The sequence below is a fragment of the Rana temporaria genome, chromosome 11, assembly GCF_905171775.1.
Source record: "Rana temporaria chromosome 11, aRanTem1.1, whole genome shotgun sequence".
NCBI lineage: Eukaryota > Metazoa > Chordata > Amphibia > Anura > Ranidae > Rana > Rana temporaria.
In genome coordinates this window covers 56,916,305-56,942,610 of record NC_053499.1, presented here as the reverse complement: position 1 = coordinate 56,942,610, position 26,306 = coordinate 56,916,305, and the positions used below count along the sequence as shown (strand labels likewise).

General features: G+C 43.3%; 1 protein-coding gene across 3 annotated transcripts in view; it reads left to right on the top strand.

Annotated features, from left to right (window-relative positions):
• SCYL1 (SCY1 like pseudokinase 1) overlaps window positions 1-26,306 on the top strand; it is a 46,419-nt gene that overhangs the window by 6,933 nt on the left and 13,180 nt on the right. For all 3 annotated transcript variants that reach the window (XM_040328585.1, XM_040328587.1, XM_040328588.1), the window contains exons 2-13: window positions 549-689; window positions 1,423-1,545; window positions 5,102-5,319; window positions 5,408-5,498; window positions 7,860-8,015; window positions 12,974-13,132; window positions 16,872-16,979; window positions 18,190-18,303; window positions 21,082-21,237; window positions 23,098-23,286; window positions 23,382-23,457; window positions 23,573-23,773. In XM_040328585.1, coding sequence (XP_040184519.1) covers window positions 549-689; window positions 1,423-1,545; window positions 5,102-5,319; window positions 5,408-5,498; window positions 7,860-8,015; window positions 12,974-13,132; window positions 16,872-16,979; window positions 18,190-18,303; window positions 21,082-21,237; window positions 23,098-23,286; window positions 23,382-23,457; window positions 23,573-23,773 — 1,732 coding nt within the window. The remainder of the gene's footprint in view (window positions 1-548; window positions 690-1,422; window positions 1,546-5,101; window positions 5,320-5,407; window positions 5,499-7,859; window positions 8,016-12,973; window positions 13,133-16,871; window positions 16,980-18,189; window positions 18,304-21,081; window positions 21,238-23,097; window positions 23,287-23,381; window positions 23,458-23,572; window positions 23,774-26,306) is intronic.

Sequence of the window (26,306 nt, the reverse complement as noted above, 5' to 3'; positions counted from 1 at the left end):
CCATTACTTTGTTAATTTGGATATATGCTTTGGGTCGTTGTCATGCTGACAGATGAAGTTCCCCTTCATGTTCAGCTTTCTAGCAGAAGCCTGAAGGTTTTGTGCCAGTATTGACTGGTATGTGGAACTGTTCATATTTTCCTCTACCCTGACTAAGGCCCCTGTTCCAGCGCCCCAAAGCATGATGCTGCCACCACTATGCTTCACAGTGGGTATGATGTTCTTTTGGTGATGAGCAGTGTTGTTTTTGCACCAAACATATCTTTTGGAATTCTGACCAAAAAATTCAACCTTGGTTTCATCAGACCATAACATATTTTCTCACATGCTTTTTGAAGACTTCATATGTGTTTTTGCAAAAAGTTCTGAAATTATTTATATCTTTGTCATTTTTTTTTTTTCGTCACAGAAACCTGACATTTTAACAGGGGTGTGTAGACTTTTTATATCCACTGTATATTATAAATTATTTTACCTGTCAGTTGCAGTCCAATGGCAGGTTCCTTTCTTATAGATATTTTCATGTATTAATGTCTTTCCTTCTTCAGGCCGGTGGTGACCTGGTCTCTGTATTCACTTATGATATCCGTCCCGGGGCAGATGAACAGACGCTAGCAGCGAAATCCGCACTAAAAAGAATCAAGACACTGCGACACCCAAATATTCTATCATATGTGGATGGACTAGAGGTAATTTGTCCCTTCAGCTTTCTTATGGTGTTAAGAACATATTATTATTATTAATATTATTATTATTATTATTATTATTATTCAGACTGCAAGACCGCTTCTAAAAGCAGTTTTCCGAGTGCTGAATGATTCTCTGTTATTAGATCTTGCATCCTCCTTTTTATATTTAGCTACTCATTGGCCCAAAACGGTCCTGGTGTGGTTTTTCAAAGACTATGATTTAATATACATGTGCCCTACTGTCAGAACGGTTCTCAGGGTATCCCATACAGTCATTATTTTATAAATCTAGAAGTAGGAAAGTCAGCGTCTCATTCCATATGAGTTACATTTACAAATGTATGTTTATAACCACTGCTGGCTTTTCTAAATGGTTGCAGTCATTTTTCTCCTCCCCTTTTTTTTTATTAATTACTTAGTAATGTGACAAGAAGTCAGCAATTGATCATCTCTGACTTATTGAAAATTTTTTGTTTTTTGTTTACTAAAGAACTGTATTGGAGCATTGATGGGTGTTTTTTTCCAGGACTTCTGTAAAAAGATCTCTGTACCTGATGTAACAAACTCTTCCCCTCTGGCAAAGCCATCACATTGTTCAGTGTGTGTTGGTAGTATATCCAGAGGGTCTATAAGCTAGTAGTTCTTTAGAAAAAAGAAGAAAAGTTACCGTACGTACTTGTGATTTAACCCACCTTTGTCCACTTGATCTAAAACTTTTTTTTTTCCCCCACAGACTGATAAATGCTTGTACGTAGTGACAGAACCAGTGACGAGTCTGGGGACATATATAAAATCCAGGAGTGACTCTGGCGGGATCAGTGAATTGGAGATTTCCTGGGGTTTACACCAAATTGTGGTATGTGTTTTCATCATCATTCCATTCTAAAGTCAAGTACACATGTGTCGGCTGACATTCGGCCGTGTGTATGGTAGCTGGTCTGACAGAAGATGGATGTTCGGCTGGCTTCTGTCGGATGTGAATGCCGGAAAACCTGCGGCAGACTGGCTCCCGATCAGTGTTCTCAGCCAATGGCTAAGAACACTGACCAGAGTGTTCTGTTCTGTCAGAACACAATAGCTCAGTGGGGGAGATCGCTGTACTAACCTCAGATTGTTACTACAGCAGCTTTGACCGAAGCTGTCAGTTTTTTTTTTTTACTACTTTTTTGAAGTAGTGCAAAACCAATTAAAGTGATTTTGGAGGTTGTATGCCTTTCAAGTCAGTCTGTTACGCTGGAGCTGCATTGCTTAGTGTTTTTTTTGTGGGGGGTACCTAGTTTTGACAGGTATCCAGCTCCCACTTCTGCTTATGGCACCGCAGGGCTTAGCGGAAGTTCACCTCTCCCCCCCCCCCCATTCTGCAATATTCTGGGAAACTTCACAGGTCCCAGAAGATTGCCGGCCATTCAGAATGCCCAGAGCGACTCGCACAGTGCCGCACCCGTCTGTGAAGTCGCAAGCTGTCTCAGCCGGATGCTCACACTTGCAATGCCAGCGCCGCAGAGAGGCGAAAGAGAGAAGCAAGGCCTCCGGCGGCTGCATCACTGGTAAGTGTGTTTTTGTTAAAAGTCAGCAGCTACACTTTTTGTAGCTGCTGACTTTTAATAAACACAGAAATGGGTGGAACTTGGCTTTAAAAAAAATACAAAAAAGCAGCTATCCCTATAGTGTATCCGAATAGCTGAGAGTGAGGGGCTGTTGCTATGTTTAAAACTGAATTCTAGGTAAATATACCAGAAACACCATTTATGCAGAAGTAGCTCTTCTGCCTCGTCCTCCGTCGCGGTGTCTTCTGGTGAATGGGGCGCGCTGCCGTCTGGGAACTGTGTGTATCCCAGGAGGCAGCCGCCCATTCACAAAGCGCCACGCGAGTTGCGCATGTGTAGTAGGAAACGGCAGTGAAGCCCTCTTGTTGTTCCCTGTACAATATATCTCAGACTGGGAGAGGGAGGGTCAGTACTTTGAGCAACAGGCATTGCTGCTTAGACTATGAGCATGCTGACAGGAGAGATGACATCATTAGTCTGGTGCTCCATCTGCATTGCCAAATTTTAAAATGGGGCAGGGAATAGTCCCACCTGTAAGGCTCGGTTCACACTGTAAATTTGTTATGTTTTTTTTGTCCTGTGTGAGGTGCGAATTTTACTGCGAATTTCAGGAGTTATACATAGCTGCGATTGATGTTTTAGCCAATGGAATCTTAATGTAAAAAAATAAAAGGTGTTAACTTCCTGTGTACTTCCTGTTTTTTGTGGAGAGTAGTGTGGTGGAATTCGCACATATGTGAACCATCGATGCGATTCCAGAACGATTTACGTTGATGTCTACGGAGACTAAATTCGCAATTCAACGCTGTAAACTCGCACAAGACCCTCTTTTTATTCTATCACATTCGTAGAGGATTCGCAATGCATGTATGTGAACGACCGTCATTGAAATCAATGGCCCAGATTCTCAAAGGAGATACGACGGCGTATCTCCAGATACGCCGTCGTATCTCTGAGTCTGAGCAGTCGTATCTATGCGCCTGATTCTTAGAATCAGTTACGCATAGATTTCGATTAGATCCGACCGGCGTAAGTCTCTTACGCCGTCGGATCTTAACTGCATATTTACGCTGGCCGCTAGGGTCGTGTACGCTGATTTACGCCTAGAAATATGTAAATCAGCTAGATACGCAAATTCTCAAACGTACGCCCGGCCGACGCAGTACAGATACGCCGTTTAGGTTAGGCTTTTCCCACCCTGCTATATGAGGCATACATGCGGCGTAACAATGTTAAGTATGGACGTCGTTCCTGTGTCTAATTTTGAACATTTTACATTGTTTGCGTAAGTCGTCCGTGAATGGGGCTGTACGTCATTTACGTTCACGTCGAAACCAATACATTCTTGCGGCGTACTTTGGAGCAATGCACACTGGGATATTCCACGGACGGCGCATGCGCCGTTCGTGAAAAACGTCAATCACGTCGGGTCACAAGTTATTTACATAAAACACGCCCCCCCTGTTCCACATTTGGATTAGGCGGGCTTACGCTGGCCTATTTACGCTACGCCGCCGCAACTTACGGAGCAAGTGCTTTGAGAATACAGCACTTGCCCGTCTAAGTTGTGGCGGCGTAATGTAAATAGGATACGTTATGCCCGCACAAAGATACGCCGATCTACGAGAATCTGGCCCAATGACTTTATGGAAGACATGCGAATTTAGAATGTTTTTGACGCATCACATTCATTATGATCTTGCATCAGTGTGAACCGGACCTAAGACCTCATTTATACTGGCAGTGTCAAACCTGCTTTTTTATGCATTTCACAGTCATTTCTGAACCGATATAGATGCATGCAATGATTTTTCAATGGTGCGTTTCACACTGTGTTTACCTGGCTTTTGGTGCAGTCTGTTTATAGCAACTGCTTTTAGAGAAAATAGAATTTTGTGTATCCAGGATTCTATTAAGCGCTCTAAATGCATCTAAACCTGCCTTAACACACTTTAATTTATAGCAGAAACATCTAAACACAGGAAAAGTGATCTTGGAGGCATAACAGTTGTTTGCCCTTCCCAGATGCCTTTTTTAAATGAGTGTCAGGGACAAAGGGCTAGCTGCTAAACCTGCCTCTTCAGGGTGCACTGCTACTGGACGACCCTGTGTGTAAGGCCTGGTTCACACCTATGTTTTGTTTTTTTCAGTGCTTTTTCAGTTTAGCAGAAACTCACTACAGTCCTTTTTAAAGTGGTGTCCTGTGGGTCAGGTTCACATCTGTGCGTTTTCCACCAGTATGTATTTTGGAAAGGGTCAGGAACTTTTTTTGCCTGCTGCAGGTTACATTTTGGGTCCATAGACCTTAATGGAAACGCATCAAAAACGCAGTGCTTGCTGATTTCTCCTGCAAGACAATATACGCTTATCAAAAACGCATTACAAAAACGTGTGTGAAAACCCAAAATGCACTGGGAAAGTGCATCAACCACAACCATGCATAGATGTGTACCATAAGAAAAGCTGCATGCGACCCACACAGCAAACGATCGGGTGTATTACTCTGCCCAGGAATGAAGGTGGACCGCACATACAAATCAATGACAGGTTGCCTGAAGCTGTGGCTGTATGGGTATATATACAAATCCCATTGTTTACATGTGTACTGGGACTTGCACACTGCCTGGATTGCACACCCTCTGCACATGTCATCAATGGGTTGTGTGTGTGTATCCATACAGCTGTGGATTCAGCCAGCTTGTCAGGGGTGGGCAATTTTAAATGCCAGCAAGCCAGTCTTAGGAGCCAGCAAGTAGCTTTAAGAAACATAAAAGCATAAAGATATTGTTTTTTTTTTTTTTTCTCAATTGATTCATTGATATTGGTTCACATAAATAACACTTGTGTCTTTTTGTTTGAATCTAGAAAGCGCTCAGTTTCCTGGTCAATGACGGTAACCTCATTCACAATAATGTCTATATGTCATCAGTGTTTGTGGACCGGGCAGGGGAGTGGAAGTTGGGGGGGCTGGATTATATGTACCCAGCAGGTAGTGAGGAAAGTGCACCCAAAAAAGGACCTGAGCTGGAGAAGTACAATCCCCCTGAAAAGTCAGACCGCTCAAAAACATCTAGAGAGAAGTGGTAAGTGGAAACACTGTACTGTCTCAAATATATCTGCTGATTTATATCATATGGTCTTATTTTTGACAAAACGACGTCTCTGTAACAGGTCAGCTGACATGTGGTGCCTTGGTTGTTTGATATGGGAGGTCTTTAATGGCCCTCTTTCTCGCCCAACTGCTCTGCGTTCACTTGGAAAGGTCAGTGTAAAGTATAGTATATGAAATGCAGAATTGTTCCAATCCCTTTGTTATCTGTGATGGCTCTTTTTACACATGCTGTGACTCTTGGCTTGCACACATTGTATGGTAAAAGTGGAGACTTCTTTCCATGCAAGGGATACAATTATGTTGCAAAGCAAGACATGGAAGACTCAACACTGCTTATTATAAGTGGATTTCAGTAAACTAAAATTTGATTGGCTGCATTTGGTTTTTGCCTTTTGTACCATTGCTTTTTATAGCCAAAGAATCACATATATTGTATGTCTTAGGCCTCGTACAGACGACCGGATCTATCCGCTGGGATTGATCCGCGGATCAGTTCCAGCAGATAGATCCGGTCGTGTGTACGTCCGAGCGGACATTTCCCGGCGGATAAAAATCCAGCCGACGGATTCCCAGCGGATAAAAATTTCTTAGCATACTAAAAAATCTATCCGCTGGAATCCAGTCCAGCGGACTGATCCGGTCGTCTGTACAGACTCATCGGATCAGTCCGTCCGCTCCCCTCCCTCGCATGCGTCGTAATGATTCGACGCATGCGTGGAAGTATTTACCTTTCAGCGTCGCGCACGTCGCCGCGGCAATGGCGCGACACGTCACCGCGGATGTATTCCGCGCGGATTTCGATCTGATGGTGTGTACAGCCATCAGATCCAAATCCGCCAGAGGATTTATCCGCTGGAAACGGTCCGGCGGACTGTTTCCAGCGGATATCCTCTCGTGTGTACGGGGCCTTAAAGGGGTTGTAAAGACAGAAGGTTTTTTATCTTAATGCATTCTATGCATTTAGATAAAAAACCTTCAGTGTCTAGCAACCCCCCTAATACTCACCTGAGCCCCATCTTGATCCAGCGATGTACATGAGTGCCTCAGCCGTCCATGACTCTCCCTCCTGATTGGCTGAAACACAGCAGCGGCGTCATTGGCTCAAGCTGCTGTCAAAGTCAGTTAGCCAATGAGGGGAGAGAGGGGGCATGGTCGAACCGCGGCTCCGTGTCTGAATGGGAAAGACAAGGAGAGGGGCGCCTCTGAATAAAAAGTAGACTTTAATTTAAAAAAAGCAATATGGACTCGATGAGAGAAAGCAATGTGGCACATGGGTGAGCTGGATACAGTCCAGGAGCAGAGTCGGGATGGATGATCAGGTCTAGGTGAAGTCCACTTCTCACTAGTATAGTGGGAGTCCTACCGGGACATACGATATCTGGGGGGTAGGGGGGGGGGGCTAGAAGTCGTGAGCTGTCAGAGCCGGGGCTCTCATTGCTGCTAGTCCTTTCTTTTCACTTGTAACCACTGCAGAGTGGAAGAAGGCCCTGCGGTGTCAGATGTCATCCAGAACGAGGCTTGGAAGAACCACAGAGCTGCGGCCCGATTCGGGTGCCCTCATAGCAAGCTGCTTGCTGTGGGGGCACTCGACGGGAGGGAGGGGCCAGGAGTGTCGGCATGGGATATGAGAAGAGGAGGATGCAGGCTGTCTCTGTGCAAAACCATTTCACAGGGCAGGTAAGTATAACATGATTTTTTTAATTTTTTTAAAATAGGGGAAAAAAAGAGATTTGGTATCACTTTCATTTTAAGACTTTTTTTTATTTATTTTAAATCATTTGGCTTTACGTGGAAACTTAAAGGGGTTGTAAAGGTTTGTTTTTTTATTTTCTAAATGGGTTCCTTTAAGCTTGTGCATTGTTGGTTCACTTACCTTTTGCTTCGGTTTCCCTTCTAAATGTTTTTTTGTCTTTGTTTTCTTTGTCTGAATTTCTCACTTCCTGTTCCTCCTCAGTAAGCTGTTCTGGCTGACTAAACACTGCTCGGATGATGGTGTCAAGTTTACTGAGGAGAAACGGGAAGTTAGAAATTCAGAGAAAGGAAAAAAAACATTTAGAAGGGAAACCAACAATGCAAAGGAACCTATTTAGAAAATAAAAAACCTTTACAACCCCTTTAACTCTGTGGGGTTGCTATGTCACAGCTGTCCCAAAAGACAGTGTGCTCTGCATCTAGGCATGTGCCGAGTTATCTGAGCTTGCATACAAACATCGTCGGCAACTAGAGTGCCCATGTGTGTGCGCATATGGACTGCGGCCTCTTACAGTTCCTGAATACCTGTCGGAGACCAGCTTCGCACGTGCCAGACCTTACAAGATGGAGGCCTGTAAGGGGGACAGGTGGGGGGAATAGATGCAGCAGTGAAGTTCCACTTTAGGATTAGGAATGTAGTTACAAGATTGTGTTTTATTTTTTACTTTTATTACAGTAAGGTCATTTTTTATTTTTCCTTTTCACATGTTTCTTTCTCCTATACGCAGAGCTATATATCGTTGTGCTTTCTATCTGCAGATCCCTAAATCACTGGTGCCTCACTATTGTGAACTCGTTGGTGCCAACCCTAAAGTCCGCCCCAACCCAGCACGATTCCTCCAGAACTGTCGAGCCCCTGGTGGGTTCTTCTGCAACAGCTTTGTGGAAACAAATCTGTTTCTGGAAGAGATACAGGTCAGTTACTGTTTGATGTGTTGGCTTTTGTGAAGTCTTTCCTCTTTTTTTGTTTTTTCAAAATCGAATTAAAAACATTTTGAAAAGTAAAATGCAGATTGCTATACATGTATGAATTAAAGTGAACTTCTCCGCCCCCTACTTTTCAACAAAAAAGATGCATGCAGCTCTGAAATGAAAACACATCAGTCATCTGATAAATTAACATTTATATGAGTAAATGTAAACTTTCCCTTAAATTAATTCCTGGTTTCCTGAGGCACAGAAAACTTGGCCAGTACCTTCCAGCTGCCCCTTGAGAAGGCTCCCCCACCCCAAGAAGCAGCTGCTGGCAGCTTTGCGCATGCGGAAAATTTGTTACAGGTGTTATTGGTTGGCCAGCACAGGGAACAGCTGCCTTATATATATTTTTATTTATATATATATATATATATATATATATATCTATCTATAATGTATGTGTGTGTGTGTGTGTATGTATGTATGTATGTGTGTGTGTGTGTGTGTGTGTGTGTGTGTATATGTATGTGTATATATATATATATATATATATATATATATATATATATATATATATATATATATATATATATATATATATATATATATATATATATATATATATATATATATATATATATTCAGGGCCACCATCAGGGATGTACAGGCAGTACACCTGTAAGGGGCCCGGATGGCAACCCCCTTTGGAAAAAAAAATATATTTTTATTTTATTTTTTATTGAAGGGCCAATTTTTTCTTTTTTTTTTTTTCTTTAGAGGTCCGGAGGTCCCCAGGGGCCCGAATGACAACCCCCCTTTTTTTTATAAAAAATAAATATATATTTTTTTTATTAAAGGGCCCAGAGGTCCCGGATGGCAACCCCCCCCTTTTTTTTTTGTAATTTCTTTTTATAAAAAAATAAATACATTTATTAAAGGGCCCCGGATTGCAACTCCCCCTTTTACAAAAATATATATATATATATTTTATTTTTTATTAAAGGGCCCCCCCGGTTCTCTGCTCCAGGGGGCCCATGCCTGAAGCTGTGTAAGGGGGCCCATAATTCCTGATGGCGGCCCTGTATATGTGTATGTCTGTCTGTGTATATACATATATACACACACACACACATATATATATATATATATATATATGTGTGTGTGTGTGTGTGTGTGTGTGTGTGTATATACACAGACAGACATTTTTTTTTTAAATGGTGGCATGGTTTTCACAGCAAGGATTAGATGGCTAAATGGGATTGTGATTGGGCAAAGACTAAAGAGGCATGTAAGTTTATATTGTTTTCAGATACACATTTAATTAGTAATGGCAGTTTATTGCTTAGAAGAGAGGTCTGCTATAACAGTCCACACTCAGAGGGTGTTGCTGTCAGTCTTTTTATTCAAAGTAGATTATAATCAACTGGTGAGTACAGAATATTGATTGGTTAAAAAAAATGTATCTGCATGTGAGAATTGCTGCTGCATCCTGCCTAAGCCCTCGTTCACATTGAACTCGGCTTTAAAATTGTGCGACTTTATCTAAAATCGTACAATTTCAAAGCTGCATTTCAGTGCGACTTGAAAAACATCTGTGCAGCTTCTTGCACAGATGTCCGTTGAAGTCGAGTGCGAAATCGGCAAAAGTAGTGCAGGATCTACTTTTGCAAATCGGTGTGGCATCGCACCGATTGAAACAGTGCCATTACCGGCAATAGGCTGCCAATTGCATGAACAATCGTTTCAATGTAAACGAGGGCTAAAACAACTTTTTAGTTTTTCTTAAAACTGAACTTTACCTATAACAACTTGGTATAAAAATGTTGGCAAGGAACATACATTCCACATGAATAATTATGCTACCAAAATTAGTTAATTGTTAATTGCCTCCAGCATTCTTCCTGTTTCTCTTGCTAGAGGCTGCCATTTTGCAGAAGCCCAGAGCCCCTTAATGGCAGTAAATCCTAAAGCGGATCTACACCCATCTCTAAACACTGTAATACACAGAGCGATGGGTTCAGGAGAGTATTGGTGGCACTGGTGAGGCTGCGTTCATAGGCACCGGTGAGGCTACATTAAGGGGCAATGCCCCTTGGTGCAGCCTCATTGGTGCCCCTCGGGGCAGCCTCATCATCAGTGCCCAGCCCCATTTCATCAGCCTTACCTGGCTGTGGCCAGGCATCTGAAGAGGAGTGCTGCCACAGCCGGTTTACACAGAGCAGGCCCTGGTATGGCTGAGTGACAACCCAGGGTCCCGCCTCCTGGACCGGGTTGGCTCCTATGATGGACAGCTCAGCCAATCCAGGAGGTGGGACCTCGTGTGTTGCTCGGTCATGACGGGTAAGCGGGAGATGGAGATTTCCGCTCTGTAAACCGGCGGTGCTCGCTCGATATGGTGGTCTTTCTACAACTGCAGGAGACACCCCAAAACCAGACCTAATTTGCATGATGTGCAAGGTTGAGCTTGGAACGAGGAAAGATTGTGCTCTTTTTTTTTTTTTTTATGCTTTTTAGAGCTGCCTGGGTTGGCCATTGCTGCCCTGCCCCACCTAGCATTTCCAGCCACTGCCATCTTGAGTAAGAGGAGGAGATTTATGTAGCGTTTACTTTCTGGAATCCATCTGCGCTTAGGCCAGGCATGCATGCAGAAGGGTGTGCTTATCTGAGAAAGTCCTTTCCTCCCCTCACTCAGATGAAAGAAATAAAGATGCCTTTTAAGACTCATGGAATGTATGACATTATTTGGCCTAGGCCAGGAAGCATCTAAAGAAATACTGAAGGAACAAAATTAAAATTAAACACAAGTAAATGTAATCGATCTTTCTAATAAAATAAAATACCTTCCATAGCATCTAATGAGCAGGTCCTGATTCCTATTATATTGTCTGCCCTCATGTAAAGCGTGGCTTACACTGTGCGTGCTATATAAATCATGTATAATAAATAATAATGGCATAATCTGTGGAACATTAAGGGTACTGAGTTTGTCATTGTTTCAAGGGTGTGGGGGAATTTTAGGGCCACTTTTCTTTACCCGGCGCAACCCCATCTTTTTATATTTTACCAATAAAATTTGATAATAACTTATGGAATTTTTACATAAATTGTACATGTGATAAGACTTTACGCTAATGTCATGTGACATTAAAAATTGGAACTACAATTTTATTTGCCAGGGTCTCTGGTTTCATAAAACATATAATGTTTTGGGGGTTTTACATAATCTCCTGGGCTAAATACATTTTTTAAAAGTGTGCAAAAAATTCAAAAACGTTTTGGCAGCAAAGGAGTTAACCACTTAAGCCCCGGACCAATATGCAGCCTAAAGACCCAAGGGGTTTTTACAGTTCGGGACTGCGTCGCTTTAACAGACAATTGCGCGGTCGTGCGACGTGGCTCCCAAACAAAATTGGCGTCCTTTTTTCCCCACAAATAGAGCTTTCTTTTGGTGGTATTTGATCACATCTGCGGTTTTTAGTTTTTGCGCTATAAACAAAAATAGAGCGACAATTTTGAAAAAAAAGCAATATTTTTTACTTTTTGCTGTAATAAATATCCCCCAAAAACATATATAAAAACATTTTTTTTCCTCAGTTTAGGCCGATACGTATTCTTCTACCTATTTTTAGTAAAAAAAATCGCAATAAGCGTTTATCGATTGGTTTGCGCAAAATTTATAGTGTTTACAAAATAGGGGATAGTTTTATTGCATTTTTATTTTTTATTTTTTTTTTACTACTAATGGCGGCGATCAGCAATTTTTTTCGTGACTGCGACATTATGGCGGACACTTCGGACAATTTTGACACATTTTTGGGACCATTGTCATTTTCACAGCAAAAAATGCATTTAAATTGCATTCTTTATTGTGAAAATGACAGTTGCAGTTTGGGAGTTAACCACAGGGGGCGCTGTAGGAGTTAGGGTGCACCTAGTATGTGTTTACAACTGTTTGGGGGTGTGGCTGTAGGAATGACGTCATCGATCGTGTCTTCCCTATAAAGGGAATGACGCGATCGATGCGCCGCCATAGTGAAGGACGGGGAAGCCGTGTTTACACACGGCTCTCCTCGTTCTTCAGCTCCGGGGAGCGATCGCGACGGAGCGGCTATAAACAAATAGCCGCGCCGTGGTCCCGGATCGCTCCCCGAGCGGACCCGACCTCCGCATGTAGCGGGGGGGGTCCCGATCGGACCCCCCACCCGCTAATAGGCGAGGACGTACCCATACGCCCATGTGCCTGTACGTGCCATATTGTGGACGTATATGTACATGGGCTGGTCCTTAAGTGGTTAAGGACCCTTCTGACAAGAAGTTAAAAGCCATTTCTATGTACTCCTTGGTGGGCTCATGGACAAATAGGGCTTGGTATTCATATCTTCTGTATATTGCCATTGATGATCAGCCCGTTAACACCAAGGCTCAACAAATCCCAAACCACCTCCCCTCATTCCCATGGGTTTGTTTTAGCCCTAGTTCACATTGATGCTACTTTGAAATTGCGCTTCTTCGCTTAGTAGCGCAATTTCAAAGTAGCAAGGTTAGCGTGATTTCAGGTGCTACTTGATAGACATCTGTGTGGCTTCATGCACAGGTGTCTATTGAAGACGCATCTGAAATCTGCAAAAGTAGTGCAGGAACTACTTACGCAAATCAATGCGGCGCCACAAAATCGTTGTAGCACCAATAGGAAAAGTGCCATTGCCTCCAATAGGCTGCGACTTGTCATGCGTTTTGATTGTGAACCTAGGCTGAGTTGCACTTTCAAGTATTTTAGGGAGGGGCAGCATTTTGAATACGCAGCCCTTGCTGCTTAGGTTCACGGTCTGCTTTAATTTATTTTTCTAGTACTATTTTGTAGCATCAGTTGTTTGGCCTTGCTTAAGTGTTTTTTAATGTACCTTTTTTAACTGTAAATTTGATCGTAATTGTTTGTTTCACACATTTATTTTGACCAGATTAAAGACCCAGCTGAACGACAGACCTTTTTTGAGCAGCTGAGTGAAAATCTAGACTCTTTTCCTGAAGATTTCTGTCGCCATAAAATCCTTCCACAGCTTCTTACAGCTTTTGAATTTGGCAGCGCTGGCGCTGTTATCCTAACGCCCTTATTTAAGGTGAGCCTTACTATTTCATTTTTAACATCAGCATAGCAATACAAACAATAGTTATTTTAATACAATAGGAGCTTGCCTGAAAAATCTATTTTGCTGTAAGTGCTGCCTTTCCATTGGCCATCTTTGAATGCAGTGGCACGAAAAAAGTATGTGAATCTCCTTGAATTAACGTTTATTTTTCTGCATAATTTGTCATAAAATGTAATCTAATTTACATTTAAGTCACCACAATAGACAAACACAATAACACACAAACAACTCTAATTTCTTGTGTCTTTATTGAAAACGCTTTTATTAAATACTCCGTGATGGAGGAAAAGGAAAGTAAAAACCCCTAGGCTAATTACTTCAATGAAAGCTAATTGGAGTCAGTAGTTTGCACACCTGGAGTCCAATGAGTGCAATTTGTTTTTAGAGGTGTAGTTTTGAGCTAATTTGATAAGACACTGAAACAATTGCTGTTCCTAATAAGCACCAGCTGATGTGAACCCTGGGGCGGTGCCGGCGTTAGCTGTAAAGCGCTGCTAGTTGGTAGTACTTTACCGCTATTATAGCGGTGCTTTTTGGCCACTAGCTTTTTGGGCCCCCCCAGCGGCCGAAGAAAGGGTTAAAAGCACCCTTGTTGCGGTGCAGCTGAAGCACTGCTCATTCATTTTAATGGGCAGGGCGTTTTAGGAGCAGTGTATACACTGCTCCCGCACGCCCCAAAGATGCTGCTTGCAGGACTTTTTTTTCCTGTCCTGCAAGCGCACCGCCCCAGTGTGAAAGCACTCAGGCTTTCACACTGGGGTGGCTTGAGAGGTGCTTTACAGGTGCTAGTTTTAGCACTAAAACGCCTGGAAAGTGCCACAGTGTGAATGGGGTCTAAAGACATATGATCAAGAGTAGTTGATCTGCATAAGGCTGGAAAGGGATCGAAAGCAATTTCAAAGTTTTTAGGCATCCATCAATAAAGTGGATGCCCAGCCAAGATCACTCTCGGGCACAACCCAGAATTCTTAGTGAGGTAAAGAATAACCAACAAGTAACAGCTAAAGGATTGAAGACATCACTGAAACCGACAAACATCCCTGTTCATGAGTCTACCATATGTAGGTCTTTGAACAGGCAATGTGTCCAAAATGTTTTTGCTCCTTTTTGGAGTGGCCCAGGCAGAGGTCAGAACTTAACCCCAGAGAGATGTTGTAGAATTACCTTCGAGAGCCGTTCACAACAGACAATATACATTTGTCTCTGAGCTAAAGCGGTTATTGAAAATTCCTCCTCAAAGGTTGTGCGACTCTGATCCAGAGCGACCTACCGAAACATCTTGTTGAAGTCAAAGGAGTGACCAGCTATTGACTCCAAGGGTTTACTTATTTTCCTCCAGAACTGTGAATGTTTAATGGGTGTGCTTAACGTCTTCAGACCTGGGCCATTGTAAAAAGACGGCCACAAGGTGGCTCTACAATCCCGGGAGGCCGTCTTTTTTTTTTTTTTTTTTTTTTACGGCCTCTGGCCACTGGGGGGCGCGCGCCGCCAGCACATCACTGAGATGCCGATGCACAGGGACGTGAATCTCTGTGTGTAAACACAGAGATCCACATCCTGTCAGGGAGAGGAGACCGATGCTGTGTCCCTTGTACATAGGGACACTGATCGGTCACCTCCCCCCACAGTAAGAATCACTCCCAGGGTACACATTTAACCCCTTCCTTGCCCCCTAGAGTTAACCCCTTACCTGCCAGTCACATTTATACAGTAATCAGTGCATATTTATAGCACTGTTCGCTGTATAAATGTGAATGGTCCCAAAAATTTTTCAAAAGTGTCCGATGTGTCTGCCACAATATCGCAGTCCTGACAAAAATTTTAACCAAAAATATTTAGAAGAAGATGTATAGGCCTAAACGGAGAAAAAAAATTGGGATATTTATTATAGCAAAAAGTAAAAAATATTATTATTTTTCTTTTTTTTTTTTAAATTGACGCTCTTTTTTTGTTTATAGCGCAAAAAAACGAAACGCAGAGGTGATCAAATACCACCAAAAGAAAGCGCTATTTGTGGGGGAAAAAAGGACGTAAATTTTGTTTGGGAGCCACGTCGCATAACCGCGCAATTGTCATTTACAAAGTGACAGTTCCGAAAGCTGAAATTTCGCCTGGGCAGGAAGGGGGGTATATGTGCCCAGTAAGCAAGTGGTTAATAAAGACATTAGAAATGTTTGTTTTCAGCCTAAGCACATTGTGTTTGTCTATTGTTGTGACTTAGATGAGGACCGGATCATATTTTATGGTAAATTACTGCAGAAAATCTGTTAAAAGAGAAGTTTGGGATTCATGGAAAAAAAAAATTCTACTCACCTAGGTGGATGCAGTATTGGGCCGATGCTGCATTTGTACCTTGCTAACTCAAGAGCGAGAACTGAGAAATCCAACACCGCTGATCACTTGGCTCTCGGTCTTCAGGCTGCAGAGAGCTGGTAGCTGTCATTCATAGGCCCCTGCTCTGCCCCTCCAGCGCTCACTGGAGGCTTGGGCTGTTGGGGGCAAAGTTTTTAGGCTCTTGGCGGATCGCTGAAAGGCTAAGCCAGCTGCTGGTCCAGGCATATGGGTGGATCCATATGGTCAGGATCTTTTCAGAGCCTGGACCGGCTCTGTGATGTCAATGGACAGTGGACTGAAAACGAGTCACAGAAGTGCAGAATGAATTGCACTTCTGTGATCCATAGAAGTGCAGCCAAAAAAAAGCTGTGATTCCTATACTGGCTGTGTCTTCTGAAACTACTCTCAGCACCTCTGTGGTTCAGAGGACAGGCTATGTGAATTCTGTGACACCGTAGTTTCTACCCACAGTGCATAGTAAATACATATTACAGAATTCAAGGAAGTAAATGTGTAGGGATCTTCACAAGGTACGTTTACAAACTTCAAGATTGTTTGGATCAATAGGGGTGGGCATGGAGTATATTAATCAATTTTTGAACAGTAACAGAGGGCAAATCTTTCAATAGGGGCACTGATTCTGGTGGCCCAGGTGACAACCAAGGATTCCCTCACTTTGGGGGTATTTCATCTCGCTTCTTGTTTTTGCTATGGGTCAGGAAGTGAGGGCAAATCTTCCCAGTGGGACACATGGCAAAAAAACTGGCAGGGGTTTAACCCTCCCTTCCTCTATCTAAAATTAAAAAATAAAAATAAATTTTGCCTAGCCTTTTCTATTCATAGGCTGTTTAGATAAAATGGGATGTATGGACCTCGTATGCAAGCTGATTTTTTTTTTTTGCACTTTAATATGGCGTCGTCCAGTCATAGCTGATTTCTGGCAGCAAGTGATTACTTTCCTTCGGTTTCATGCATGCACAATTCATGTATTTGGTTTATTGGCTGAAGGACGCTGCCCACATTACACTGCGGTAAGCACTGTTAACAGTTTGCAAGGCCATTGTTATTAGGTGGATGAACCCGTCTCCCCTATTGTATTGTAAAGGGTCTCCTTAATAAATCAGATTATCCCTTATGAGAAGGTTATGTATTGGAGAAGAAATTGTTTTGAAGCCCTGCCCGTGCAGCACCTTAGTGTGAAAGCACTCGGGCTTTCACATTGGGGTTGCAGATGCAGCTTCTTTCAGGCGCTTTTTTAACGCTAAAGCGCCTGAAAAACGCCCCAGTTTGAAAGTGGCCTAAAGGATGCCTGGAAATCTAAATGTTTGGAAGTGTGATACTGTGTATCTTATTCCCCTCCTTCCTTCTCTTACAGATTGGAAAGTTTTTGAATGCAGATGAATATCAACAAAAAATCATTCCCATCATTGTTAAAATGTTCTCCTCCACGGATAGGGCCATGAGGATACGACTCCTGCAGCAGGTAAATACCAGCTCCTATCATAGATGTATCCTGTGAGCTGCTATGTATTCTTACTCTAATAAACAGCTGCCGGCACCTTAACACGCTACCATCCGTATGTGTAACAATGCCAATCACTGTATTGGTGCAGCGCTTTTCCCCAGTTTTGTCTTGTATCCAATAGTGAACACACTGAAATAATAAATAGCGAACCACCAAAAAAAAACCCCTCCAGATTCCTTGAATAGTCCATGCATACATTCCTTCCTTAACTACTTGTTCTCCTGTGTTATGTGTTATATGTTAACATATTATTCCTCCCAGGGGTCAAGTTCTGGGGAAAAAAGTGTGGGAACTCCCACCCAAGATCCACTCCGCCACCAACGCTCATATGCATAATTACTAAACCACATGTTTTTTTTTTCTTTTTTCGATCCACTGTACCTTAGTAAGCAAGTTCTTTCTAAATCCCACGATAACTTGCGGCAGATCTTCCGCAATGTCTGCTGGGAAGAATGACAAAAGCTCCCAGTAGACATTGCGGCATCAAGGAAGTGACGGAATACCCGCAGGTTCACCTGCCCCTGACAGTGACTCGAACTGGGCATCGCCGCTTAGTGAAGGATTGGCTCGGGCGGCTCGGCTGCTCTCGGCTGCTCTAGTCCTGCAAAGGGAACTGCGTTCCTGCTGTGAAAAGAGTGCAGGAACTCCGTTCCCGCAGGACTTGAGCCCTGATTCCTCCTCATTCCTTATTATCATGAACTTCAGCTTCTACCAGCATCAAGCCACTCCCCTATTGCCACATGCAGAGATTAGAAAGTGCAATCGTGCTTTATCCATAAAAAAAAAAAAAAAAAAAACGTTTTATTTATCACCTGCCACTTTTGCTTCAAATACAAATACCTTTCAATGTTCACACAAATAGTGGTACACTATTGTTATTTCAGTGTGTTTTCTGTTGGATATCGGACAAAACAGGAAAGCGCTGCACCAATATAGTGATAAATGGCAGCTCTTGCTGGCCTAATTTAGTCAGGTACTCCACACATAATGTGATGACAGTGCTAGCTCTGTATCTTTGGAGAGAAGTTAGCACTTTTTCCCAAACTAAATATATATTTTATGTTTCTTGGTGACTGGCATTATAAAAGCAACTTGGCATAGTGCAATGTTCTGTTTTCTATTGCTGATTGCATTTGATCTGTTTTCTTTCTTTTTTTGCTTGAGGCAGATGGAGAATTTCATCCAGTACTTAAATGAACCAACAGTCAATGCACAGATCTTCCCTCATGTGGTCCATGGCTTTATGGATACTAATCCTGCAATCAGGGAACAGACAGTAAAGGTAATGGCAATATGGTGATGTTATTTGCTCTTTGTATTGCATATTCTATAAGCAGACAGTTACTTTAGGCTTACAGTAAATTTAAAGCGGTTGTAAACCATCCGGTCACCACTGAGGGCAGACATCTTCTCCCATTCTTTCTCGGGATCGCAGGCTCGGGCGCTGTGAGTCGCCAGAGCCGCGATGACATCACTCGCTTGTCTGAGACCTCGGTTAAGGCAAGAAGCTCCAGCACGGTACACCGAAACTTCAGAGCCCATGTGCTGTTGACGTCAGTGGCTGCATGCAGGGTGAATGTCTCCTTGGTACAGCGGCTCCTCTAGAGCTGTCAGTTTTTTTTTTTTTCGTTCAGCCCTGCTGGGTTGAACGGAAAAAAAAACTACTGGTGTATACTAGGCTTTCAACACATCAATTTCAGGGACAACTTGCTGCCTAATATATCCTACCCACTTTAAGATTTTTTATTTATTTTTTATTAATAAGGTCTTTGATCTTTTTGATTTTAAGGGTAAAGGACAGATTTGGGTCCCCCGATCTCTCCAAAATAAGGACCTGTATTGGTATCGGAAGGGATTTTTACATTATTTGCGATTAACAATAAAAGTGATAAAATGTTTTTTAAAGGGACAGTGTAAAGCTCCCCATGTGCTCACTTGCAGTAGTGAATGCATACGAAGGTCGCACCCAAATATGTAAATGGTTTTTGCATCACACATGTGAGGTATCTAGTACTAGACCTCCTCTGGAACTCCAAATTTGTATTTGAGAGACGTTTTTAAAGCATCGCCTAGGGAGATTTTAAATTACTATAGTTTGGCGCTATTCCACGAGCTTGCGCAATTTTAAAGCATGACATGTTAAAGCGGGAGTTCACCCATTAATATATTTTTTTAAACAATCCCCTTAGCTTCATGCACGTTTTGTCTAGGGGAATCGGCTATTTGTTTTAAAATATGAGCTGTACTTACCGTTTTCGAGATGCATCTTCTCCGTCGGCTTCCGGGTATGGGTCTTCGGGAGCGGGCGTTCCTTCTTGATTGACAGTCCTCCGAGAGGCTTCCGACAGTCGCATCCATCGCGTCACTAGTAGCCGAAAGAAGCCGAACGTCGGTGCGGCTCTATACTGCGCCTGCGCACCGACGTTCGGCTTCTTTCGGAAAATCGTGACGCGATGGATGCGACCGTCGGAAGCCTCTCGGAAGACTGTCAATCAAAATAGGAACGCCCAGTCCCGCAGCCCATACCCGGAAGCGACGGAGAAGATGCATCTCGTAAACCGTAAGTACAGCTCATATTTTAAAACAAATAGCCGATTCCCCTAGACAAAACGAGCATGAAGCTAAGGGGAAAAGGTACTGTATATTGTACCGGTGAACCTCCGCTTTAAGTATCTGTTTACTTGACGAAACATCATCTTTCATATTATACAAAGAAATTGGGGTATATATTATTATATGTTTTTTTTCTAATTCACAAAAGTGTATTTTCAAAAAAATTGCATTTGAAAAACTGTTCTGCAAAAACCTAAAAAATTTGAATGACTGCCATTTTATTCTCTAGGGCAGTGATGGCGAATCTATGGCACACGTGCCACAGCTGGCACGCAGAGCCCTCTCTGTGGGCATGGCAGGACGCTGTGTCCTCGGCCGCCACTGACTTTTAATATATATATTTTTTTCATAATATTGATGCGTCTGACTCCGCTCGTCACCGCTACTCTAGTCTCTCCTCCTACCTAGGCTCTACGTGACTGTGTAGGTCTGGCCGGGGCACGTCACCACCCACCCGTCCTGACTTGTGCAGTGTGGAGTAATCTCTGAGGGAGGTGCTGGGAGTCTCTCTGTGGAGTGCCAGGCAGTGAGGGTCATGGCGGGAGAACAGGAGGACAGACTCCAGAGGAACCAACTGGAAGGCAACTAGCCTCAAGTCCAAGGAGCTAACGGAGTCTGTCAGTGTCTGCTGAGAGTGAGACTGACTCTGAGACTGTGGAGCACAGCAAGTTAACTTGTTATGCGCAGTGTGGACTCACTGGACACTGGAGTGGACTTGGCACCTTGGCAATAGCCAGGGACAGTCACAGGATGGTGGGACTGGGTGGTCTGGCCTGGGACTGGGTGGTCTGGCCTGGGACTGGGGCCTGCCTGGGGGTCAGTGCAGTGGTTGTCACAGCGCGGGAGAAAAAGTACAGAGCCAAGAAAAAAAGAAGGTGCTGCTGGCCTGGGTACCTACCTAGGTGTTTTAGCATGTGAGATAAATAATATAAATGATTGCATGAACTCATTCAGAAAAACATGGGCTGCTGCATCACTAGTGCAGATTTGCAGAAGCTGCAGGTCTGTTTGATGCAGTGAAAAGCAAAGCAGTATGTCTGCGGGCTCTGATTCACTCTTGCAGTATGTCTGATGGGAGAGCAGCATCCCTGCTCAAAGATGGTGGGGAAAAGTTCTGTCAGGAGAGGAGGCTGAGTGTGAGGAGATGGCACCGCTCAGCACTTTGAAAAAAATAAGTTGGTTTTGTGTTGCATTTTGGGCACTCGGGCTCAAAAAGTTTTGCCATCACTGCTTTTGGGTCTCTCCAAAAAAATATATATATTGTTTGAGGGTTCTAAGTAATTGTATAGCAAAAAATACAGATTTTTACTTGTAAGCAACAGATGTCAGCAAAAGGCTGGGTCCTTAAATGGTTAATCTAAAGCAATCTTGTATATCTTGTGGTGTTATAACGTAACATTGTCCATTGAAGTTGATTCCCTTTTTTCTCTTTTTTTTTTTCTTTTAGTCCATGTTGCTTCTGGCTCCCAAATTAAATGAAAACAATTTAAATGTAGAGTTGATGAAGCATTTTGCTCGGCTTCAGGCACGGGATGATCAGGGGCCAATCCGATGCAACACAACTGTGTGTTTAGGCAAGATTGCTTCCTACCTCAATCCTGCTGTAAGTAAAATGTTTCCTATGCTACTGTATGTATTTTTATTTCATACATTTTAAGGTTTTGTTCATGGATTTCTAGATCAAGTTACTACTACTGCCGACATAATGGGGTCTAATTGTAAATTCACACAACTTTCACCTAAGTTTAACAAAAAACATTCTGAATAAACGTGTGGCTTCTAAGTGAAACTTGTTACATAGTGGGCGAGATTGAAAAAAGACACAAGTCCAACCTATGTGTGTGATTATATGTAGGTTGTGGTTGTTCAGGTGCTTATCTAATAGTTTCTTGAAGCTATCGATGCTCCCCGTTGACACCAGCGCCTGTGGAAGGGAATTCTACAGTAAAGAACCCTCTACGCAGTTTAAGGTTAAACCGCTTTGCTTCTAATTTTAATGAGTGGCCACGTGTCTTATTAAATTCTCTTTCGCTGAAAAGTTTTCTGCCTATTGTGGGGTCACCAGTACGGTATTTGTAAATTGAAATCATATCCCCTCTCAAGCGTCTCTTCTCCAGAGAGAATAAGTTCAGTGCTTGTAACCTTTCTTCAAAACTAATATCCTCCAGACCCTTTTATTAGTTTTGTTGCCCTTCTCTGTCTGAATCTTTTGGATGAAAACCTTTACAATATAAAGTCCAATATATGTATAGTATGTCGAGTCACCAGTCACTTCAGTCGGCTCTATCTTCTGGTTTAGGTATGGGCAGCCTAAAGGGAATCTGGCAGCCATTTAAACATTTGAATTACCAACAGTGGATTACCAACTGCATTTGCTTTAGGCAGGTATCACAAGAATCCAGCTATTGCTGATTATTAGTCTGAAAAGCCTCCTCTCTGCTAAAAGCTTAAAATGGCTGACAAGTTTTCTTACTAAAGATTACAAGACTTTAAAGAGGAGTCCCCCCCCCCCCCCCCACGAAAACATTTAAAGGCAGCAGCTATAAATACTGTAGCTGTTGACTTTTAATATTGGGACACTTGCCTGTCCAGGTTTCCCGCAATGTTGGCACCCCAGGCGATTTTCGGATCGGCTCTCGGGTGTTGCCGCCACCATTCGTGGTAAGGACAACCGGCAGTGAAGCCTTTCGCCTTCACAGCTGGTTCCCTACTGTGCATGCGTGAATCGCTTTCTTTTTTTTTTTTTTTTTTTTTATCCAACAAAATTTTAAGTTCAGCAGAGGTACAAGAGATACACACTCCCCGTGACAATATGGGGTAAAAAAACATAGCGTACATAAAGTGCAGTACAGTACTGGATTCAGAGCTGACTGAACCTAATCTAAAACTTCACATTCTCCCCTTTATTAGTTCACACATTCCATACCTCACCCGACATTAATTCCCAGTAGCCTATCTGCCAAGGGGGGCTAGTCCTGCCAAAGTCCAAGGGGGCTAGTCCTGGTACGTCCAACCATCTCGCCCATATCTTCTCAAACTTATGTGTGCTGCCCCTGTGCCGGTACACTAGCTTCTCCATTCTCAGTACCATTCTAATGTTGGTAATCCACTCTTTCACGGTCGGGGGGGGGGTCTCAGTGAAGCGCTTTCTAACTGGCCCAGCGGCAGAGGAAGGAGGAGGGGGCCAAACTTCCGAAGGACAGCGCTGCGGTGCAGTCTCCCGGAAGTGGGGCAGGGTACCTGTCAATCGGGTACCCCCTCCCCCCTGGAAGGGGGGGGGGGAGTAGATAAGTGGGGGTTCCACTTTTGGGTAGAACTCCGCTTTAATAGCGAAGTACTGGAATCAGACCAGTGCTGACTATAAGAAAGAAGATGGAATATCTTCAAAATACAACCTGCAATGCATTGGAGACTCTTTATACAATTATACAAATGACATACTAAGGTCATATTTTCCTCACAGACACGGCAGAGGGTCCTGATATCGGCATTTAGTAGAGCTACAAAGGATCCCTTTTCCCCATCGCGTGCTGCTGGCGTTCTTGGTTTTGCTGCTACACACAACTTTTACTCAATGAATGACTGTGCTGGTAAGATCCTACCAGGCCTTTGTGGTGTCACAATGGATCCAGAAAAGAGTGTCAGAGATCAGGTGAGAGAAATTTTATATACCCACTGTGACAAAGCACTGATGAAGATGGATATCATTCTCTTTCGCCATGTCACATTTCTTTATTCATCCTCCAGGCCTTCAAAACAATACGCAGCTTTTTGGATAAACTGGAGTCTTTGTCGGAGGATCCAGCACAGTTAGTAGAGCTTGGTAAGTGAAAGATGGGATTGTTGTAAACGGTAATGGAAAGGAATAATTGGCATTTTTAGATGTTTTTCCCTCTAAGTGGATGTTGCATTTTATATGTATCTGGCTCTTTTCACAGAAAAAGATGTACATGCAGCATCAACAAGCCCAGGTGTTGTAGGCGGCTGGGCAGGTTGGGCTGTCACAGGAGTCTCCTCCTTGACCTCTAAATTTATCCGGACCAGTGCAGCAGGAGGACAGGATGTGGCTCCTGCACAGGCAGCGACACCAGGGCCATCAGTATCCCCAGCTACAGCACCAGCAGAAGCCAGCAAGCCAGGTGAGTGTTATATGCAGCTCCAACTTTCCAGCCTTTGCACACAGAGTGGCTTTTTCTATGTTACAGCATATTTAGGGAAGATGACACTGCTTTATCACGACAATGTGTTTGTCATCTATTGCATAAACAGGCTATTTGTGACCTGATAAAATATTTACTTTGTGATAGAGCTGCTGGGGTTCAGGCATCAAGTTCAAACCATGCTCTGACTTTTTTCCACTTTTGATGATGACCACCAGCGTAAAGGGTTTGAGCTCTGAGATGCCATTCATTGCAAATGGTGCATTTACCTAGTGCACTGCAACACATTGTAATGCACTACTGTTGCAGTGCACTGCACTTACCAAATCTTTTGCAGAAGTGATTTTTGATGCATTGGTTTATCAGTTCACATTCATGTTAAAGGGGTTGTAAAGGAATTTTTTTTTTTTTCCCTAAATAGTTTCCTTTACCTTAGTGCAGTCCTCCTTCACTTGCCTCATCCTTCGGTTTTGCTTTTAAATGTCCTTATTTCTTCTGAGAAATCCTCACTTCCCGTTCTGTCTGTAACTCCACACAGTAATGCGAGGCTTTCTCCCTGGTGTGGAGAAAGCCTCTTGAGGGAGCGAGCAGGAGTGTCAGGACGCCCACTAACACACAGCGCCTTTCTCTGTCTGCCAAGTAGAGAGCGTCCTGACTTGCCTGCTCGCCCACTCCCCCCTCAAGAGGCTTTCTCAGAAGAAATAAGGACATTTAAAAGCAAAATGGAAGGATGAGGTAAGTGAAGGAGGACTGCACTATATACTGCAGGTATTTAGGGAATTCTTTGTTTCCTTTACAACCCCTTTAATATGTTTCATTTGGCATCCTAGAGCAACCAATCCAAAAACATTTCATTGCTCTGTCTGCTGTTATTTAACAAAAGTTAATCTCTGATTTGGTGCTTTAGTAATCCACACATCATTGCTCTCTGCACCTATTATATAAGTCTTTGAATATACTCCATGTGCAGTATATGATTCCTTGAACAGTATACACAAGGCTGTACAGTACAGGAAGTCATTTCTATAACTCGGTACACATAATCTTACAATCACAGTTCTTTGTCTACTCACCACTATCTTTATCAATCGAGAATTTGTCTTGTCCTTGAATTATTGTGTATTGTACGATGGCATTTCCAGACATGGTGGGGTCATCGGCATCCTCTGCTCACTTCCTGTTCTTCTGTCTGTAACTCACCACCGTAAGGCTTTCTTCCTGGTGTGGAGAAAGCCTCTTGAGGGGGGAGGGGGCGAGCAGGAGGGTCTCCAGAACGAGGGAGATAAACTGGTAATTTTAGTTATATCAGCTTGGTACCAGAGGGGCATAGTGTGCGGTCATTGTGAATTTGGTAGTGGACGACCCATGGGCACTTCTGGCTCAGCCAGACCTTCTGTCTCAGGGTCCAGTATTGCAGCCCGCTTTACAGTTGCTAGGTTTAATGCCTTGGCTATCGAAACCCAGGTGCGGAATATTTGATGAGTCTTTGATGCAGTCATGCTTGGATTACTGAAGCCACCCAAAAATGAAACTTCCGCTTTAAGTACTCGTGGCCCCCTGACATGCCACATTTGGCATGTGTTTTTTTTTTTGCAGGGGGAAGAGAGATTTTGACAGGTACCCAGCTGTCAGTTTATTGGCGAGGCCTATAGCTTGATTGGTAAGACTCAGTCTTTTCAAGTAAATGCTCACTCTACTAGTCTACTAGGAGTGTAGAGGCCTGTTGGGCTATCCATCATCAGACGTCAGTGGTCAGGTTTGCAAGGCCGCTATCTGGTCTTCAATACCTTTTACAAGGTTTTACCATGTGGATGTAAGGGTCTCCAAGGATACTGCTTTAGGCTTTAGTGTAATGCGGGCTGCGGAGTCAATTCCTTGGGCTTGATGGCAGCTTCTGTGTTTCCCTCCCCTCATGTGCATTGCTTTGGGACATCCCAGGTAGTCATGCTTATAGCAGGTGTGCGCAACCTGTGGCCCGCTCCTTCCAAGGAAGCGCTATCCCATGCTTTGAGATGGAGGGTCAGCAAGCCCAGATCGCGATTCACCGGTGCCGATCCACCATCCCAGAACACCAGAGTGCATGGAGCCGATGCCAACAATGGAGGAAGAAGGATGCTCTCTCTGTAGCTCTGGCTCCTGTCCCACGCAGAACAATACCAAGTGCACTTTGCCTGGGAGCCTGGAGAGTGATGTCAGCAGAAGCTGGAAGATGAAAAGATCAGTGTATTAAAAAACAAAAATCACATACACTGTGCTTTTACAATGGGCATAGTTGCACCTAATAATAATTAACAACTCCTTTTGGCTGCTTTCACCTCTAATCTGCGGGTACACTGGTGCTCCTGTGACTTTCTTGTGGGTTAGTTGCACTAAGCCACGGACTCCTATAATGTCGTGTTTTTTGTGCGCTTTCTGAAAGTGCACCAAAATGCCTGAATGCAGGAGTTTTGGAGCGTTTTCAGAAAGTGCACCACACCCGCAAGGCATAATAGAAGGTATGGGTAAACAGCAG